Source organism: Lissotriton helveticus, chromosome 4_1, assembly GCF_964261635.1.
Source record: "Lissotriton helveticus chromosome 4_1, aLisHel1.1, whole genome shotgun sequence".
In the NCBI taxonomy this organism is placed as follows: Eukaryota; Metazoa; Chordata; class Amphibia; order Caudata; family Salamandridae; genus Lissotriton; species Lissotriton helveticus.
The window spans coordinates 939,623,954-939,645,278 of record NC_136063.1 but is presented as its reverse complement, the minus strand read 5'-3'; the positions used below and the strand labels follow the sequence as shown (position 1 = coordinate 939,645,278).

Here is a 21,325-nt window from a genome sequence, read left to right as displayed (position 1 = left end):
GTGTGGCTCTGGGTGTGTGTGTGTGTGTGGCTCTGGGTGTGTGTGGGGCTGTGTGTGTGTGGGGCTGTGTGTGTGTGTGGGGGGGCTCTGTGTGTGTGGGGGGCTCTGTGTGTGTGGGGGGCTGTCGGTGTGTGGCTCTGTGTGTGGCTCGATCTGTGTGTGTGTGGCTCTGTGTGTGTGCGTGTGTGGCTCTGTGTGTGTGTGTGTGGCTCTGTGTGTGTGTGGCTCTGTGTGTGTGTGGCTCTGTCTGTGTGTGTGTGTGTGGCTCTGTGTGGGTGGCTCTGTATGTGTGTGGGTGGCTTTGTGTGTGTGGCTCTGTGTGGGTGTAAATGCAATAGGTCATGCATTTGCGAGCTATTAAGCTATTGGCATTATAAATGACAATGCCATTTATTTAACGATTAAGCTATTGGAAATGTAAATGACAATGCCATTTATTTATGATTTTTTTAAAAAAATGAAAAAATGTCATGAGCAATGCCAATAGCTCTACCTTTAATAATGCCGAGACCATTGCATTGTAAATGCTTGTTCTGATAAGGTTATGAACCCTTTCTTCAGACTCAAAAGACAGTCCACTGCAGGCTTTGGTCCAGGAACTTCCTACAGACACCAAAGTGAAAAGCATCAAAATGGAAGATGCAAGTGAGGTACAGAATCTGCTGGCACACTGCACCTTTGTTATTGTTCTCCATGTCTGTACTTAAGATAGATAGACCGGGTCAGTGGAGGGGCTTAGTAGAAGAATCTCTAGGGAGAGTGACGTGTGCATACTATGGCAACTAGCACCTTTGCCCTCATCTTTTTAAGGAGATAAAGATGAGAAATCATAATGGGGACAAATGTGGGTCGTCTACACAAAACTCATATGGAAACAGCCTTCAGGAGACCTTTGCCAAACGATGCATTATTGTGCACATGTCTATGTAGTATTTCTTACAAAAAAGCATGAAAAGCCAACTCAACTGCCTTATAAAATAAACTTATGAGACTGTGCCAGTGGAAGTTACCCAACCATAGAACTGGGCATTAATGCAAGAACTAGAAAGGTTGCAAACCTGGTGGAGAGCCAGAACATTCAAATATCTTGTTAGAACTCTGCATACTAGACCATCACATTTAGGTAGACGTATATATTTTGACAGATAAAGAAACCTCAAACCCTGCAGAAATTTGCCTTAAAAATTGCAGCCTAGGTGCTATGAAAAGCCTCATGCGAGCAATCTGTGGCCATTATGGCAAGGAACTTGGTTGACGCACCCCTCACAATCATTTAGTGTGTTGATTGTCAGTAAAAGATATAAATCATTATTTTATATCAGATAGGCAGTATAGTAACTTATCCTTAGCATGACAGAACAAACAGGAGGACCATTCTCTGCTTTTTCGGCATACATCCAAACTCGTACCTCTGCACAAACATCCCCCATGGATGAAATAAAGAGAAAAAACCTGCTTGCTTGCCCTCAATATTGGCTTGGATTTCAGTTCTTTAATCTATGGGGGATGAAATCTTTTCTAGAACTGGAAAAACGTGCATATATTTTATGAATAGATCTTGCATGCATGGTAGCTGCATAAGCCTGCTGCAGGTGCGAGGGAAATGATGGGACAGCACCTTCAATCAGACAGAATCCAGGTTCTTGGACTCTTCATGCGGAAACGAATAATCAGAAAATGCCACGCTTCAACGACCTACACAGGCAACAGTGAGGAAACACAGACATACTTGAATAGGAAAACCTTAGACTAAGTGTCGATCCTGCAACTCACAAAACCACATTCATACAACCTATTTAGGTCTGGGGAAGAGAACACGTTGCTGTCTTGCTAGCCTCATGTAATATATATATTTGTAAATAAAAAATACATACATGTATAACTTACATAGAGAGGTTTGGGGTGAACTCCCTCTTTATCCACTGGTTTTACAATTGCCATTCACATTTTGATTCTGCCCACCACAACATAAAGCAAAGGGTAGTGAGTCAGGCCCCTATAGCCATTGGCTCTCGTCAACTGTGAGTAACTGCCTTTTTCCTCATAGAATGCGCACATCTCCCTAGAAAGAAGTGCACTTCTGTGCCAGGGTCACTGGAAATATGCGGTAGGGATGGACCATACTATGCAGAATGGGAAGAACATATTGTTCAGCAAGAAAATGCCAATTATGCGGTGATTTGGGGATAGTATTACCTAATGATTTTGTCATTTATACACGTTAACACTATCTGGGCAAAGGTTTCACCTCATTAGGACCAGTTTGGCATCCAAATACAGCAACAAGAAGCAGAAAAGTCACTGGTCACCTTGTGAAGGGCCTACCACTATGCGGAAACTGGTGTCGGCACATTTTTTGTGACTATTGACCGTTTCAGCTAGAAACACTTTTTTGTTCAAATATGCAGATTATGCTTCAGGTGATGGATTATTGGGCAATTACTACAAATAAATAAGTATGCAGAAAACATAGCTGCTGTAAAATTGCATACTTCCAGTAGCCCTGGCAAATACTATACTTTGTCAATCCTTTGTTTATCTATTCTTTAACCTTTTCCATTTTTGTTGTCATCCTTGTGTATTTAAGCTATGTTTTGCTACAGTAATGCTTTCCTTTACACCAGTAAGAAACATATTTTCCTGGGATGTCCATTTACCCCCAAAAAAGTTTTTGTTCAAATTGCACCTTCTTGCTATAAAGCACTCATCCTGTTCTAATAAAATTATATGCTATGGTTACATTTTTTATTTAACATTTTTATTGCAGGCGTAATGTGGACACATTTACAAGGTCGCCATAGATTAAATTTTTTACACTTATTTGAGGCATATGCTTGGAATACAAACAAACAAAAAAAATCACACCAGCTTGCCAAAGTCAAGACGATTGACTGTGCCAATGCATGTTCACATTGCTGTCACCATTCTATTCATGCTTTAGCGCAAATGCTTTCCAGTGAATTCATGGGACAGTAGAGGAAATACTAATTTCAGTTTTTTCGTCTCAAGCAGACTAAAGGGTCCCTTGTTCACCTCCCAGTTAGCGGGACCAAGTAACATTTCACATTTTCATTAGAATAATCAGGAACGGAGAAAGATCACCCATCTCAATATTTTCAGTCCAAAACATGATTGAAGGCAACCTTGCAGATAGGTGTCCAGTTATCACACAACCTAATACTGTGTGAAGCCTTGCCCCCTGTATCTGGCAAATAATGCGCCATATAATAATAACAATTGCAGTGGTGGGCGGTGACCCTCAACAGTGGAGGGTTGTCAATCTGAGTGTCAAACCCAGTGGCAGGCACTGTCATAAATCACAATGCCTACAGGCTCACATTCCAAAGCTCTTAATCATGGCTCGTTAACAGGTTTTATAACGGTCCGTGCCTGAGAGATGTGGAATGAAGGCTGAAGTCGATGCGAGTTTCTCACAGTGCCTGTCAATGGACCAAAAAGATAAAAATACAATGAAAAATGTAATCACCCACGCTGCTCGTCCTTGTCTTGATTGCAGTCAGCGTAACAGCACCTCATACAGCCAGCTCCTCTCCAAATCCCCACGCTATTCTCATGCTGCAGATGATCAGCATGAGAGCAGCATGGGGATTGGCTAGAATGGGCAGCCTCGACGCTCCAGCAGGCACTGGGTGCCTGCGGCTGCTCTCCACCCAGCTGTCTAAGACAGGGAGGTGGAGATGTTTACACTGCGCATATCAGGCTGGCAGTCCGACACAGTCGGACAAAATGACATGCGCAGTGTAAACAGGTGATGTGAGCACCACGCTCCTGCTGTCAGTCAAGAATAATGCCCTGCCCCCAGACACTGCTCAGCTGAGAGCAGTGGGAAAAAATGGGAAATCATTTAAATTCCATTTTATTTTTCCCGTTTCCTGCACTGGCAGCAGGGGGCGACGCTCCTCCACCCTAATTGAGGGGGTGGGGGGGACACCACTGAACAACTGTAAAATTAACAATAACAAGTTCTGGCATTACTAATGCTGTAATACTTACAGCAGAGCACATGGTGGTGCCATAATTCTATGCATCTCAGATTGTAAGCAACAAATGCTGCCACTTTACCTGTAACATAATTGGGTCAATTAAGCAAAGCACAAACCCAAGATATGATGTGGAATTGTTGTGGATAATCAATAGTATAGATTTCGTTAGAATGCCATGTATCATTAACCTGCTACTGTCTATAGCGAGACGCTACAAACCAAGGCAATAATTGGAGGCTAGCATAGCACCGTCATTTTGCAAAGAAAGCTGGAATAAATGGAGGTCTAGGCCCATCTAAAATGGAAGGAATTCAGAAGTAGGGTGGGTTCACTGGACAAAAGGAGTGTTACTGGAGGTGAGGGCATGTTCAATCTGCTTGTGATGCTCTACTGAAAGGCTCGATGGTGCTTGTGTGCTTCCTCTACTGTGGGCCTAAACGGAAACATGATGCTGTGACCCCTGTATTATGACTTTATTATGACTAGTAGGGCGAAGGGTGAACAAGGGGAGGCCAATTCTACTTGTTCCTGTTGATGGCAGAAAAGGAGAAGTTCTTCTAGTCTTTAGTGATGTATTCGTTCAGGACAGTTGGATTTCAATCTTCGAAGTAATATCTTGGTAATTTGTGCGAAGATTACCCCCATGGCAAATAAAAAAAACAAGAGCAGTACAGATTGAGATTTAATGTGTCTTAGACAACAAAATAATGGCATTGCTTCTACATTGGGGTCGTAAAAGGTGTACTGCCAACCAGAAAATCAATTTATTTCAAAAGGAAGATCAACTAAACCATCTAGGGCACTTGAGTGACAATAAGGGCACTATCCATACTTGCCGGCAGGAGTCACACATAGAAGCCTGCTCCAAACTAACAATTGTGCTTATTCACAGGTTCTCCGAAGAAATTTGGTAGGGCACGCTGTGGCCCTCAATGGATTTCTAATCAAATTTATAGACTTCTTAGTCCACTCCAGACCGAATGTGCGGACTGTCAAGTTTGAGCCCTATTTGCTAAGTTGCAGGACTCTTATATGTTGGACAAAGGTAGCTGGATGCTTAGCTGTGGTATCTTTTTTGCTGTCATTCTTTGACCGCGTTCATAATGCCTCCTCATCACTCTATCCCTCACTCTAACACCCTCCTCATGCAAAAAGCCCAGCTGACTGACCTGGGAAAATGTATCCAGGTTAAGTCACCTGACTGAAGTGAGCTTAAAACACAGCAAGAAGCAAGAGAATCACACTTTCAAGCTGCAAAGAATGACTATTTTTTGTTTGTAGAAAAGTGAGTTCTTTATATCGCACTTTTATGTAAATCGTTTTAGATAGAACATTGTTTTATACAATAATGGCCACCGAATCTAACTATGCTACTGACTTTGGAAGTATAAAACAGTTAAAAAATGCTCGGATCTGGATGGACTTCAGATTCAGGAGTGACCAAAGGAACTTTGTTTTTTTTTTAAATTATGCAGGAGTTTAGGATTAATTTGAGAGATGCAAACTGTGAGGTCATGAAGAAAAAAACATACAGTATATGAGATGCATCCAAGCTCCTTTGTATGATCCTAGATAGAACGCTCTCTTGAACTAAGAGACTCTGCCGACTTGGACAGATTTAAAGAGCATTCTACAATAAACACTAAGACAAAGGCCATCACTCATGATAGGTAAATGAATCAGTAGCTATCAATGGGTAGATGGATGTGAGTGATGCAGGCAACCCCATTAAGAACTACCTAACCATCGATCGATTACAAGGGCGTTGTGTATATGAGAGAATAGAGCAGGCAAAGGCCTGGACAGTAAAGACTAGCCTCGCTAGCAGCTCCGAGAGGAGTGAGTCTAGGTCTGCTGCTGCACCCCTGCAGCGCATGCGCAGGTGGAATCGAAAGCCATAGGTCCCATCACAGGCCAACCAGAATCGCACAACGACAGGACTCCAAAGAGCCGCATGCTGTAACAGCAGCACAGCATCCGCTGCCTTATTACCATCACAGTCTGAGCCAACTTGATAATCAGGAATGAAGGCACAGGGGATCACTAGCTCCTGGAGGACTGAGCATGCAGTGGCCAGCGCAGGTGCTGTTACAGCTCACTCCTCTGCCTTGCACCATCTCAGCTGACAGCCCTGGTGAAGAGGTGATGCGCATGGCACCTAACAGTGGAGACCCCAATCGAAGGATTTAAAAATAGTTAGCATTTTGGAGCAAGCACAGGTAAAGCCATTACGTCTCACTGTGAAAAGCTGGTGCAATTGGCCTTTTTTTTTACTCTGATTCCTAGATTAGTCAACAAAGAAAAAAACGTGTTGCTGCCTAACGTGGCCCCCACAATCTTGCAATACAAAATTGAAATATAAAAACAATTAACCATCACATAGAATGTTAATACATCAGTACACCTCCTAGAAGGCAGTTGCAATTAGAACAAGCTGAGAAACCTTTTTTAGTTTTAATGCACATCACAGGCAAATATAATTGTTACTAGGGCAAAGAATAGGCCCTATTGATTCTCAATTACTCCAACCTGAAGACATGGTGACAACATACAAGGATGAGAAAAAAAAGATAAAGAATTGAAAGAAAAAAAGCATGGGCAAAGTAAATGATGAGCCCTGGCACCGAAGAGCGCTGCTTTTAGTTTGATGTGAACATGTAGCAGTACAAGAGGGGGTGGTGATGGACGGAGCATCTAAACCAATCAAACACTCACACCAAGTCAAAAGGTCTGGGTTTGATCCATCACCGTTCTTTAGCCCACTCTGCCACCCCAGTTCAGACATGGCTATATGCAAATCAGTCTGACCCTGTGCCTCATGGGAACAGTCCAGCCCGAACTGCCAAGCCATGCCTTCCCTGGACCGGAAACAAGCTTCCGAGAACCGGTTTCTGGCATTCCAGCCGTCTTCAGCCCGGCTTGCTTGAATCCAGTGGCAAGGTGAGCAAGGGACTCACGTCTGAGCATACCCTGCCACACTTATGGCGGCCAAAGCGGTACAAAAGGGGGTGGTGATGGACAGAGCATCTGAACCAATCAAACACTCACACCCAGTCAAAATATCTGGGTTTGATCCATCACCGTTCTTTAACCCACTCTGCCACCCCAGTTCAGACATGGCTATTTGCAAATCAGTCTGACCCTGTGCCTCATGGGAACAGTCCAGCCCGAACTGCCAAGCCATGCCTTCCCTGGACCGGAAACAAGCTTCCGAGGACCGGTTTCTGGTATTCCAGCCGTCTTCAGCCCGGCTTGCTTGAATCCAGTGGCAAAGTGAGAAAGGGACTCACGTCTGAGCATACCCTGCCACACTTTTGGCGGCCAAAAGAGGTACAAAAGGGGGTGATGATGGACGGAGCATCTAAACCAATCAAACACTCACACCCAGTCAAAAGATCTGGGTTTGATCCATCACTGTTCTTTAGCCCACTCTGCCACCCCAGTTCAGACATGGCTATATGCAAATCAGTCTGACCCTGTGCCTCATGGGAACAGTCCAGCCCGAACTGCTAAGCCATGCCTTCCCTGGACCGGAAACAAGCTTCCGAGGACCGGTTTCTGGCATTCCTGCCGTCTTCAGCCCGGCTTGCTTGAATCCAGTGGCAAAGTGAGCAAGGGACTCACGTCTGAGCATACAGAACGGTGATGGATTAAACCCAGATCAGTTGACTGGGGGTGAGTGTTTGCATTGTCAACGCTCCGTCCATCACCACCTTTGGTTTTTCTTTATTCGCCCTAAGTTGGCAGGGTATGCTCAGACGTGAGTCCCTTGCTCACTTTGCCACTGGAGTCAAGCAAGCCCGGCTGAAGACGGCTGTAATGCCAGAAACCGGTCCTGGGAAGCTTGATTCCGGTCCAGGGAAGACATGGCTTGGCAGTTCGGGCTGGACTGTTCCCGTGAGGCACAGGGTCAGACTGATTTGCATATGGCCCTCTCTGAACTGGGGTGGCGGAGTGAGCTAAAGAACGGTGATGGATTAAACCCAGATCAGTTGACTGGGGGTGAGTGTTTGCATTGTCAACGCTCCGTCCATCACCACCTTTGGTTTTTCTTTGTTCGCCCTAAGTTGGCAGGGTATGCTCAGACGTGAGTCCCTTGCTCACTTTGCCACTGGAGTCAAGCAAGCCCGGCTGAAGATGGCTGTAATGCCAGAAACCGGTCCTGGGAAGCTTGATTCCGGTCCAGGGAAGACATGGCTTGGCAGTTCGGGCTGGACTGTTCCCATGAGGCACAGGGTCAGACTGATTTGCATATGGCCATGTCTGAACTGGGGTGGCGGAGTGAGCTAAAGAACGGTGATGGATTAAACCCAGATCAGTTGACTGGGGTGAGTGTTTGCATTGTCAACGCTCCGTCCATCACCACCTTTGGTTTTTCTTTGTTCGCCCTAAGTTGGCAGGGTATGCTCAGACGTGAGTCCCTTGCTCACTTTGCCACTGGAGTCAAACAAGCCCGGCTGAAGACGGCTGTAATGCCAGAAACCGGTCCTGGGAAGCTTGATTCCGGGTCCAGGGAAGACTTGGCTTGGCAGTTCGGGCTGGACTGTTCCCATGAGGCACAGGGTCAGACTGATTTGCATATGGCCATGTCTGAACTAGGGTGGCAGAGTGAGCTAAAGAACGGTGATGGATTAAACCCAGATCAGTTGACTGAGGGTGAGTGTTTGCATTGTCAACGCTCCGTCCATCACCACCTTTGGTTTTTCTTTGATGTGAACATGTAGCCAGCCAAAATGCTGTCAGCCACAGTGCACGAAGAGCTAATAAATGAAGTGGGCAGATCCCCGTGTGGGTGAAAAGGGTTGAACCAAAGTCGTCCATGTATGCATTTTTGTATTGACTTTTTTTTATAACATGAGGTCGCAAAACCACTAAAGCTCTCTACAGAGCACACCTAAATAAAAAGGAGTATATTTAAAAAGAAAGCCTCCTGCATACTGGAAACCATACCCAAGCAAAGTGTCTGGTTTCCAACATCTCGCAACCATACGTTCAACAGGCCTTTTAGGCTAGGAGCCAGGGTCGGATTGGTAACGTGGGCACTCGGGCAATGCGGCGGTGTCCGAGTTCCAGCTGTGGGCTGCTCTTTTCGCTGCCGCCAGCGGGGCCCTGAGTTGCCTTTCTGGATGCAGATGGACGTCCATTACCTCCCTTTCATCAAAGGACAGACGTGTCACTCCCTTTCTCTCACTGGGCCGTCCCATTAATAAATGCATATTGAGCGGGGGCAGGGGGCCTGAGCAGAAGTGGCCTCATTTGTTTTCAGGTTCGTTTCACCAGTGTAAACTAATCCGTGCATTTTTTTCACCCTGATCCCACCCCCACCCCAATTTTTTTTTTTAAATACAATTTTGCAGAAGCAGTGTTTTGAGGAAAGGCAATATGCAAATGTGGGCCACTGTTTTTTTAGAGTGCCCGGATGATTTTTATTCCCAATCCAACCCAACCCTACTTGGAGCAACACACATCTAAAAAAATATATATATATATATATATATATACCCAAATATAATCTTTATTGCGCATAACTGTGTGGTGATGGAAATGACGTGCCTACTGAAAAGTATGAATGACGTTTATCAAAGGTATAAATTCCGCACGTGCAGTTAGTTGACAAAGGCACAGTTAATGCGTTTCAACTTTTCTGACTCGTGGACCGCATCGCCCTGCCAAATTAACTATGTTAGAAGCTAAATATACATTTCAGCAGTGATGGCTTATTGCAAGCTTGAGATTTAATTAGCACACTCGATAAGCAGCTGTTGCTGGTAAAAACAACGCACACTTATTTTGCACATTTTTCCCTTGCTAGAATCTACATCTCCAGAGCATCAACACTGCGAAGAAATTTGCAATCACATTTCCCTCGCATGTCCGCCATCTTGAGGCCTGATTCCAGCCAGTCTAACATTACAGACACTTCTTCCGAAATGCAGCACAATGACCTGACAAGTCTTGTAACTGCAGAAATGTGGATTAATTTTTGAAAACTGTCACGAAAACAAGGACGCAAAGAGGCACGCCGAAGGAAAATAACGAAAAGCCATATTTTGTCAGTTACTGCAGCCTTGACTTTATAATGCCAGCAAGAAGGCTTCTTCGGTTACCCGGGGAACGCTCGTGTAGGAGAGAGCAGCAGCCCTCAGCCTTCCATCTCTCAGCATCGCTGTTAATTAAATCAAACTCCGGAATTAATTTATTCCCGTGGCACCCAACGATTTGTCTTCATATTGGTTTAGGATTTATTCGTTTGGGGAGAAAATAATTTGCCTGGAACTAAAAACTAGCCAAGATTGCTCATGGAACTCATCTCATATGATAAGTGTTATGTGATGGTTTAAGCTCACAATTGAAGCAGTGCGTCATTTAAGTGCCCGATGCCATATTTATTGTTTTAATGCATTGTAATAATTACTTTCAAATCAACGGCGTCCACCTAGGCTCCTTGATCACAGAGGAGAAAACATGAACAAGAAGACAGCACAGGGTGCGGCACTGATTGCATGCCGAAATTACATTTTTAGGGTCTGTAGCACTATCCCATTCGTAAAGCAGGAATTTGCAATTTGCACACCAACTGGTTTGCCAGTTCTAAAACACAGCTGCTGAGACTGGTCTCTATCAGGCTCTCCATTTTTGCCCTCACCCTCAGGGCGAAAAAAAATCTCAACCCTGCAGCAGTACCACCCTTCACTGCCTTTGATGTAACTTTAAAGAGAATTGTTATAGTTCTTTCAGAGTCTCATCATTTCAGAACAGAAGCATTTTCAATGATCTAAGAAATGTAGCCATAGCTGTTGCTTATTTACCTTATGCAACTAACAACCATTGACAAAGCCAATAGTCCTGGCTCATTGTAAGTGTAATGTTACTTGTATTATATACCTGTATACAGTGACAGAAGCAGCAACATACCAGTCGTGAGGCACAAAATGCTAAGCACAGATTTTCAGTTTAAGTGTTTTTAAGCCAAGCTCTTAATTACATCGGCCACGCCCCTTTGAGAGATCCCCCCCCCGCCAGTTTTTTCATCTCACTTAAAGCCCTGGACCTAGGTACTAATAAGTCATAATGCAAATAGTATATTTCCATTGGGTGGCAAAATGGCCTGCCTAAAACACAATGATTTGGCAAGTGGCATTTTGCAACCCTTTGAGTGGCTGCAAATACAGGGATGGAAACCATCCTTGCATTTACGTTCCCAAAATGCGAACTTTTTTCAAAAGCAGCCCCAAAAATATATGTATAGATAGATATAGATGGTTCTCGTTTGGAAAGACATAAGTGTGATCAGGGTGTGGTGCCCCAGACCGCTGCCTCCTATCGTTACGGCTGCTGCCACCACCCATTGGCCTGCTAACTCATCGCAAATCATTCACCACCCCAATTAAAGAGTGGTAACTGAGCAATGGTTTGCAACCACAACTGCAATCACAAACAAATGATCCGTCCCTTTTTCAAACTAAAAAAATGATGGGTGTGGAGACTTTTCACATCCTCTCATTTTTGCAATTTAATAAGTGGCAAACATCATTTTACAAGTTGAAAACACTTTTCATCCTAGTCAACGTGCTTTTGCACACTGTAAAAACATCTTTCAGTCGACTACTTTGTGATTTTTGTAATTGCAGGATTTGTGACCTTAAAAGGCTTTGTACATCAGGCCCTTGGTCTGTTAAGATTTCACACAACCAACAAGCAAATACCATAAAGCATAAAAAAGTAAAAAACTGAAATATATGACAATTTTCCTAAATATATGTGGCCACTCGAGTGGCATCAGCAGTTGCCACTGGCAAAAACAGTAGCCAGTGGCTTAATTTGAGCCAGTGGTTGCTTGTGCTGGCCCCAAACACTCATTTTTCATCACCAGACTAAAAAAGTAAAGCCAGAAAACAGAGGAAGGAGGAAGCGAAAGATAGAAAAATAGTAGCAAAGCAGGGTTACTACAGAACCTGAGAAAAATAAACTGGAAGAGTAGGTTGGTGGAAGAGAGAGACATGACATGGAATCAAAAACGGACAGCCTTGGCATACAGCAGCAGGCTCCAAAGAACAAGCCATGTGCCAGGGTTCCCTGGACTACCAAACGATGAGATGCTACCATTTACTAAGAAGATTCCCATTTACAAAAAATTATGTGAACACATTGCTGTTGGTACTTGATCTGTAAATGGCACAAATAAACATTTGTAGGTGTAACCTTCTCTACTTGAGGTCTTTCTCTTGCCTCTTGCACTAAGAATATTTGTGTTTTAAAAATTCACTGAGATCAATGAGGTCTCTAAAGCTACCATCTGTTAGTACCGGTGCGCCACTAGTGTCAGTCTGGCCCTTCTGCCACCCTAGCATTTTCAAGGCAGGTGCAGGCTAGAAACCTGCTTTCAGTGCTGGATGGTCTGCGATGGCCCCTTACTAATAAGAGCCTGATTACGACGTTGGCAGTCTTGCAGCAGGCCGAAAGCCAGCGCCCTGCTGAGATACTGCCAAAGCCCTCTGCCGCCCTCCTGCCCACCCACCAGATTAGGAGTTTTTTTCCTGGCATGGCGGCCCTGCGGCAGAGGTCCCATGGGCGATGCTTTTCAAAAGTTCATATGCGAGCCTTACAAAGGCAGCGTTGTGGGCGCGTTCCAGCACGACATGGACGGTAAGGTCCATGCCGTGCTGGAAATGAGGGTATATGAATACCGGGGGGGCATATCATGTGCCCCAATGCATGCATTCCATGACCCTGAATCAACAAGGGGCCCTAGAGGGCCCTCTTTGTTTCCTCACTGCCAAACCTTTCATGGTGGGCTCACTGCCATGAAAACTGTGGCCTGAGGAAACTCGCAATATGCTTGGTGGTGCCACTGTGGCACCGCCAAGCATGTTGTGGGCCTCACACCGCACTGCCGGGTATCTGGGATCCCAGTCGTTTGCAGCGGTACTTTGGCAGTCGGACCGCCAAACTCGTAATAGAACAGGGCAGTGGGACCGCTGATGCGGCGGTGCCTGCACTGCCACACTGAGACGGCATTCCATAGGACAACCATAGTCGTAATTAGCCCCCAAGTGTGGCACTGATTCGAACATTTTTGCCATGGTTTATTTTGGTTTTAGCTCCAGTCCTTGTTGTCACTGTCCTACCACTGTTAGAAACCACAACAGACAAAGGCAGAGAAGCATGACCAGACAGCAGGCGATCTTGGTTGTGGAAGGAATCAGAAAGCAGAGAACAAAAGCTTTCAACTTTGAAGCATATCATGCATCCCAAGAGCACAACTGAAATGTTGTTGTTTTTACCTCCACATCACAGGTGTAGTCAGAGCCATCCAGTAAGGTTACTTTAGCCTGCATGTTCTTCGGTTTTTTGGCTGATTTCAGTGGTGATTTGGAGAGTTTGCTTGATGCAGACTTCTGTGAAATCTTATCGTCTTCAAACCGCTGATACTCAAGCTGTTTTGTGACAGCAGCCTCTCGCTCCTCCTCGTTGCCACCGTTCTGCTGTGTAGGAAAATGAAGAGATTAATGAGGGGTTTATATGAGAAAAATTCAGTTAGTATCTGGCACTGAGAAGCTACTACCGCATTCACAATAAGCACAAACAAACTCCGCCGTTATCATGATAATATTCTGGGAAGAAAACATGGGCACTTCAAAAGAGAACAAAGGCAACTCCGAAATGCTGTGGAAAGAGCATGCAGGAATTATATTTTCAAGTGTCTCAAACATTTGGCCAAGTTTTCATTACTTCCTGTTAGAAAGATGGAATGCTGAGTGCTCCACTGAAGACAATAGAGTGGCCGAGGTTCAATAATGGCTGGTACAAACCTTCGCCTCAAGCATTCAAATGTTTGTTATTCTGTTTTGCCATTTTTTGAACATTTTCCAAGAGCTTTATAGCGTTTCTCCCTTGCCTCTGGCTATAATGTTTGTTAAACGCCCTCAACCTCATTATAGGTTCTCATTCCATAACTCAGTTTCACCGCCTTTAACACTTACTCTTGCCCTCAGCAATAGGCATTAATACTTAATTGTAAATCAGGCAGCAGAGGACTACTAAAATGCTGCCTTTTGATTGGCTCTTAGATGGTTGATATGTACAAAAGAGATTTACAGCTAGTATCGGGGAACATCCTTTACAACGCAACTTTTACAACGAAGTACCTTTACGACGCAACCATTACAACGCAACTTTTACAACGTCTTGCGCTGGGGCGCGCTCTAGGATAGGGAATAGTTTCCAACACCTTCCCTACTATCCACGGGGACTGGAGTTGGAATAGTAAATTAAACTATTCACTATCCAGCGCCCCCCAACGCAAGTCGTTGTAACGACTTGCGTTGTAAAACTTGCTTCGTAAAGGCATGCGTTGTAATAGCATGCGTTGTAACGTCATACATCCCTAGTATCTGAGACAAGCCTAATAATTGCACCAACTCACATATTACTGTGCCCTCTTCCCGTAACATCTGTCTGTAAAGATCAGGGAGTTTCAGAGCTTAATTTGTGCTGGTGGTTGTGGGTGGAGCCCACCAGCACTCATTTTTTTGGACCAGCACTGATGATTTTTCTCAATCAAACTTTGGCACTTAGCAAAGAGAGGGAAAATTACACAAGGGAAAAGAAGGAATAAGATAACGATAGGCATCTGAGATAAGGGCACAAAGCAGGGTACTGCAGACGGGAGATAAAGAGGCAGGAAGTGTCTGGTGGTGGACAAAAGAAGCATGAAGTGGAATCAAGACTATGCAGCCTTGGTATTTAGCAATCCCGATATTTAACAATGCCAGTCACGGGCTTTTGGAGTAAAACGTTGGACCCTGGCACTTGTTCTTTTACAAATTAAGCACTGCAGAGTTCTAATAAAAAAGTGTTACCCTAACTCACAGCAAGTGCCTACATTTGGAGATATGTTATTGGGAAAGCAGCTTTAGAATCATTCACTTTTCTGTTCAGAAATCTGAATACCTACATGAACATGATTCTTATCTCAGCTGCTAAAAGGTACTAAAATAATCAAGTATCTGAAAACGTTCCTTTTTTCTTGTCCATAGGGTATAGCTAAAGTGTTCAAAGTCTGCAACAATTGTGTAGTCCATGACAATTTTATGGTGTTTTAAAATAGCTGGCTCATTGTTTTGTCTGATTTATGTATTTCGTATTATACAATACGCTTAAATGTATTACATTTGAAAGTAGTCATATATTTTTATATGTGTTTTGGGTTAAATTGACTCGCAAATAAAAATTATTTTGTTGTCTGTGCTTATTCATGCAAACAGATGAAACTACTGATAAAAGGAAGTGGGGGAAAGTCAAAAGTAAATCTGAAAGACCGAACAGCAAAACATTTGAAGAGCCTTACTACATGTAGGAACACATACCTATTCATTTTAAATATATCAGTCTGCCAACAGCTTCCTGCACCTTGAAAAATCTACTCCTATAAAAGTAAATGGAGGGTTAAAAACGTAAGTCTACCAAAATTGTATCATTTTAAAATTAAGGAGGTATTAATCAACAAGAGAGTATGGCTAACCTGTGGGAACAGATCTTGAAAGGTGATGCTGGACTTAGGAAGCTCTTTCATTAACTATGTATAGCCCTTGAAATGACTAATAACCCATACTTGCTCTCACATTTTTTAAGCAGCTGGTTTTATTTCTGCATTAACACCTCAATGCTCCTTTATTACAGTCTGTTCCACAGGAAATGCCTTGAATGCAATAACACCCACTCCAGCAAAATGGTGTTCAGTAATCCCTCACATTTGTCTTGAATGTAAAATGTGAACTCTAGCTGTTCACTACAACTCTGTAGAGAAGCTAGATAACAAACTTGGAACCCAGCAGACAAACTGCTGCTGCTGTTGTATATATATATTTCACTCAGCAAACTAGACTTTTTTTTACGTAGATGAAGACATTTGAAAATATATTTTAAAAAAGTGTCCTCCTTTTAGCTTTCTAAACTAGGAACTATAATTTCATTGGCAAACGATAACCCATCATTTGTTTCAACTAATCCTGTCTCTTCCGGAGGATATCATTTCAATGCTACAGTTCCTATTCCAGGAACTTGGCATTCAGGTGTGCCTGGTATTTATCATGAATATAGAATGTTAGCGTTCTAGTTGTTCACTAGACGTCTGCGAGGAATCGGCAGTAGAAAACTGAAGAATCAAACGATTGCCTGCTGCTTCTGTTGTAAGTATACATTTTATTCAGCACGCCAGATGTTATTCTCACATGGTAGAGGAAGATATTTGATGTTTTATAGAATATATGTCCTAATTTCAACTTGTAGAGCATGCACCATCATTTTGATGAGAAAATCATGAGAGAAAAGTGTTTTCTCCCCCCACATGGTTGATCAAATTTTAGTAGTATATCAGTATTTGTCGGGTGGGGGAGGGATGGGAATCACTTTAAGTGGCATGGCATTAGAAACAAATTAGGTCTATTCTGGTTAAAATCTTTCAGCACCATTTCTTTGTGGGTCTTTTTGTGACCTTCAAAAGCCGACATTTCTAACAGAGCATTGCAATGGGCAAAAATGGCACAGCATTACCAACCACAAAAACTCCACTGGTACATTTCCTGTTACCTTCCACCTAAACAGTTCCCTGACAAATACACTGCCTAACAAACAATTCTTCCAGTTTCTACCCAAAGATTGAGAATATCATTGACAATAGCAATATTTTCCAAGGGGGAAGAATGCTCCCAGGCAGTTATTGACCGGGATAGAGTAAGTCCCTCATTTTAGACTCAGGCCCTCTGATTTCTCCTAAATCGATTAGAACACGGAAATGTTAGGAGGTCCGCGGAAGATAGAGTAGATCAAGACTAATAATGGACAGTTTAGACCTTTGCTCCAACATTGAAATGTCTGTCTTTCTATTTCTCCTTTTTAATTTATAACACTACCTTCAGTGGGTGAAATGTTCTAATAGCAATATAGGCCTCCTGCCCCATGCTATAGGGGTTGCTGAAGGCCGTCTCACGTTAGAAGCTTTCGTCTATGGCTCAGGCCTTTAGCTCCACTTGAGGGCCTTTAACAACTGTTATGGTCCACAGATGTGGTTATAATACTATATTAGAACACTGAATATTGAGAGCTGCATTGAAAACATGAATGGCAAAGGGACAATAATGGCTGACAGAAACATTATTTTCCAACGTTTCAAGGTTTGTCTTTTTGTTTTATCCTATTTAACATTCCTTCCTCAGTGGGTGGATTATTCTAGCCCTATGCCTCGGGTTAGACCAGTCTATATAAATCCTCTCCCCTATCAACCTGAGCCAGCAAAATAGGCTGGTAGCTCGAGAGGAGGCCTATTAACCCCTTAACAGCTTAGCTCTCTCCCCAACCCAGCCAGCAGTCTCTTATGATGGGGCACTTTGCACTTTAGCTTTCATAACTTTATTTTCACAGAAGATATACAGGCCAAATGTGTTTCCTTTTAAGCCCACATATTGACAAGTTGTATTAGTGTGTGGATCCCTCTGGATGGAATTGAGAAAATAGTCAAAATACAGAAAACGTTTGGTATTTTTTGGAAACATGGGAAAACAATGCTGTGCAAGGAAGTATTTTTCTTTTCTAAAATTTGCGTCAACAAAAAATTTGCTATGCTAAGATCATCATCTTCCGAAAAAATTAATTACTTTTTTCACAGTGTTTACATTTTCTTAAGTGGTAGTTGATTTTTGCTATTTCTGTCGTTTGTACCTACTTGTAATTTGTGATGGGGACAGGTGTGAAACCCCTTGGTGCACCCTAAACATTTCTGAAACTCAACAAATAGCTTAGATGACGCTCAAAGTCCCAAATTCAGCATAGGATCAATTGTATAGATTGCTCACAGTTTTCCCGAAGAAACTAATCATTGAAATGAAAAATAAGGAAAGAAACCAGGAAAAAATACAAATAGGTGACAATGTTTTCATCTGTAATTCCCCCCACCCCCATTACGATATACAAAAGTAATAAAAATTAATTTACTGTTATACCTCCATCAGACTCGTCTGCTCACACACACACACACGCACACACACACACCCTGGGTGTAGTTCGTGAAGTAACGCTACGCGTAGCTACGCGAAGTGCACTTCGCAAGCCTAGCGTAGCACTACGCGAACTGCTGTTGTGCGCTGTTCGCGATGATTGCACAGTTCCGGATGCTTGTCCGCACTGTGCAAACATTGAAAACGGCATCTTGCACAGTGCGAGCTGTCTTTTACTGCCGCTCGAGTAGATTTTAACTCGAGGGGCAGCTTTCTCAACGCAGACTGGTAGTTTCTCATCGTGAGCGGTCGCGAGCATACGCGACCACTCGCAATGAGAAACCTGACCTCCCCGCGTTGAGAATCTCGCCGGGAGGTTTATTTTCCACGCTCGCGATAGGCAACTTGATGTTGCTGATCGTGAACGAGGAAAATGTCTCGCCGGGATGTCATTTTGCTTGCTCACGGTCGCCAACTTGACGTTGAGGACCGCGAGCAAGCAAAATATACCGGCTGCACTACGCTACGCGTGTTTGGACTGTGCTGTGTGCAATTCGCGTAGTGCGAAGTAGCGCAAGCTACGCGAGCGTAGCGTAGTGCTTTGCCCAGAGTTACTTAGAATGGCAAAGGTCGAACAAGAGGAAGAAAGATTCTTAAAAAGACACAGAAATAAGTATTACGTAATGACTATGGGGTCCAGCCAAAGCAGAATGGGTGTGATCCGACAGCCTATCAGTAGTAACCAAAGAATATAAACTCCACTCAAGAGTGAAGTAGGTTCAATAAAAGAGAGCAGGAATATTACTGAGAAACTTAGTTGGCCATCGAAGAGCTATGTGGGTACCACCAACTTTCATCACAGCATCCACAAAAAAGACAACAGTTTAATCCAGTATATATGTGGGCCATCCAAGAAGATGCAACTTTCAACACCGGAGAGAATGAAAAAAGATACAGAAGGGCAGGAGAATCAGAAGAGGACAAAGCAGAGCATGATAATAAGCAGGGATTTAAGTGAAGGATATGGAACTACCTTCTACCAAATGGCATGCAGGACTGTAGTGTTTTCAGTCTGCACCACTGTTAAGAAATGCCAACAGCCCAGGGACTCTGGTTTAGAGCCTCCAGGACTCCAGACGGCCAGGGAATCTGGCCTATGGCTTCCAGGACGGAACAGGGCCAAACAAAACAGTGATGTTGCTGAATAATTTGCCATTCACCAGCCTCCCTTTACCTGAACGCAAGGGTCGCTAATGTAGGATAGGATTTAAATATCTGTACTAGGTTATAATTTTCCTGCGTGGCTTGGAGAAACAGGTATGGGCAGGCAGTCATGTGACACAGGAGAAGGATGATGGATGCCTAGTCTGCCCAATAAGCTGTAGGTTGGGGATTGGGTCATGATTGTAGAAGGGGAGAAATACAGAACAATAAAAGAAAAGGAAATAAGAAAACTACATCTCCAATATGCAGTCCTACATACCATACACTACCCTTCTCCTGTGAACAAACCAAATAATGATACAGGTTACTGTGCTCAGTAGCAATTCTCAGAGAGACGCTTTCACCGTTATTTTTTACGAATGTGCATGCAGTGTAAACATAGTGTGTTCCTCTAAAGAAGGCTGTGCCCCCACTTTCCTGATTTTGATTGAGTCTAACTGGCTCCTTCGCACCACCAGAAACCAAACTTACTGCTGGGTGAAGTCTCTCATTGTGGCAATATAGAGACATCCAAGATACTCCAAATAATTCCAAATCCAACAGTGGATGGCTGCGGCCTGAACAGTATGTCATGAACTCATGACAATCTTGCAACCTAACTATATAGTCACTTACATCAGGTGGCATTGATTAACTATGCAACAGACTTTTTACGTTATCTCAAACTAAATATTTGCTCCATTACTTGCATTTAAACAGAGCACATTATGCGCTTGGTATGGCTTTGGGTACCACTTTCACCAATGCGGTAACATTACACACATTCCCAAAACTGGCATCAGAGACTAGAACCTGATTCAGGTTGAGAAAACATCTTAGAGTAATCGTGTTCTGGCCATATTCTCAGTTATGTGGATACACCATATTCATTGAGCTGTATGTGGATGCATGACTGTGCCAATACCATAAGCATTTTCTGGGTTGATATGAATTTCCACTGATCTGAGCACAGAGATGTTCCTGTGTCTTGTGTTTCTTGGTGGGGAATGTGGTCATAGTTGACCATACGGATTATGCGCGCCTTGTTGGATGTATGTTAGGAGTTCTATTCAATGTATTTTATTGAATGTTAGTATGTGGCAGGTCATGGTGGGAAATGCATCTGTGAGCACAGTGACAAAAAACGTTATTGCATATTGCACACCCATCCATGCCTCTTTCCTGTTATTACCCTTCTGCATCAGCCCAATAGTGTATCTTAAATTCCAGAGAGCCTTGCTGCAATTTCTAAGCCATACAGAAATCAACACACAATGATTTGTTGTCCATACAGTCACACCCTTGAAAATATATCTTCCGGGTCCTTGAGCTATCAAACCCATTATATGCACCACGCAACAAAAAAACGTCAACATGCACTGTGAACGTCTACTATCCATCTGCCGACAATGGGACACTACTCATGCTGCAGGGTATGGCAGACTTAATTTTCCTCACTTCCCTGTGTGAAAAATCTTCATGTGCATGGCCTGTTCCTCCATACATTTCTGTCAGTTCAGGTGCTCAGATCCCTTTGTTAGCACTCAGCGCTGCATAAATAAATGATGTAATGGCGTACTGAGAAATTTCGGAAACAGCTATCATCAATGCAGTACCACAAGTAGGCCACATCTTTCTTAATTTGGAGCACATCATCTCTCACCATTCTGAACCTGTGTCATACCAGCTTAATTGATGTGCCTAACAAAAATGAATGTGTCCGTCTGTAACATAACTGATGCTCATGTAAAGAACTCTGATATCTTCGGGTCTAGTTTGTGCTATATAAAACTAAAATAAAAAGTGGCGAAATAAGGGTATGACATCATGCCGCTAGCTACCCACCATTAGAAAATTATGGCTTCTGCAGACCAGCAGTGTATTATTACTGAACTCTGTGGGGCACACCTGCACTTTTAAAAATCGTCCTCCTGTGTAGTGTGCTCTTTAGTTACACCGTAAGAAACAATTCCAGATCTGAAGTATAGGAACCAAGCAATATAAATCAAAACCTTTACATATGCGCACGTTCGTGTTCATCAACGCATCATGTAATCCAATGTTTGAAATATATTTCTTTATTATTCCTTAAGGTTTCTGACAATATGTCAAAACGTAATAATA

The 21,325-nt window shown here is 43.3% G+C and overlaps 1 protein-coding gene across 18 annotated transcripts in view; it reads right to left on the bottom strand.

The window, feature by feature from the left end:
• EPB41L3 (erythrocyte membrane protein band 4.1 like 3) overlaps positions 1-21,325 on the bottom strand; it is an 860,969-nt gene that overhangs the window by 425,168 nt on the left and 414,476 nt on the right. For 12 of the 18 annotated variants that reach the window (XM_078687549.1, XM_078687552.1, XM_078687558.1 and 9 more), the window contains one exon: positions 13,289-13,489. In XM_078687549.1, the coding sequence (XP_078543675.1) occupies positions 13,289-13,342 (54 nt within the window). In that variant the 5' untranslated portion in view covers positions 13,343-13,489. The remainder of the gene's footprint in view (positions 1-13,288; positions 13,490-21,325) is intronic. The other 6 variants (XM_078687550.1, XM_078687553.1, XM_078687560.1 and 3 more) reach the window with 1 other exon arrangement.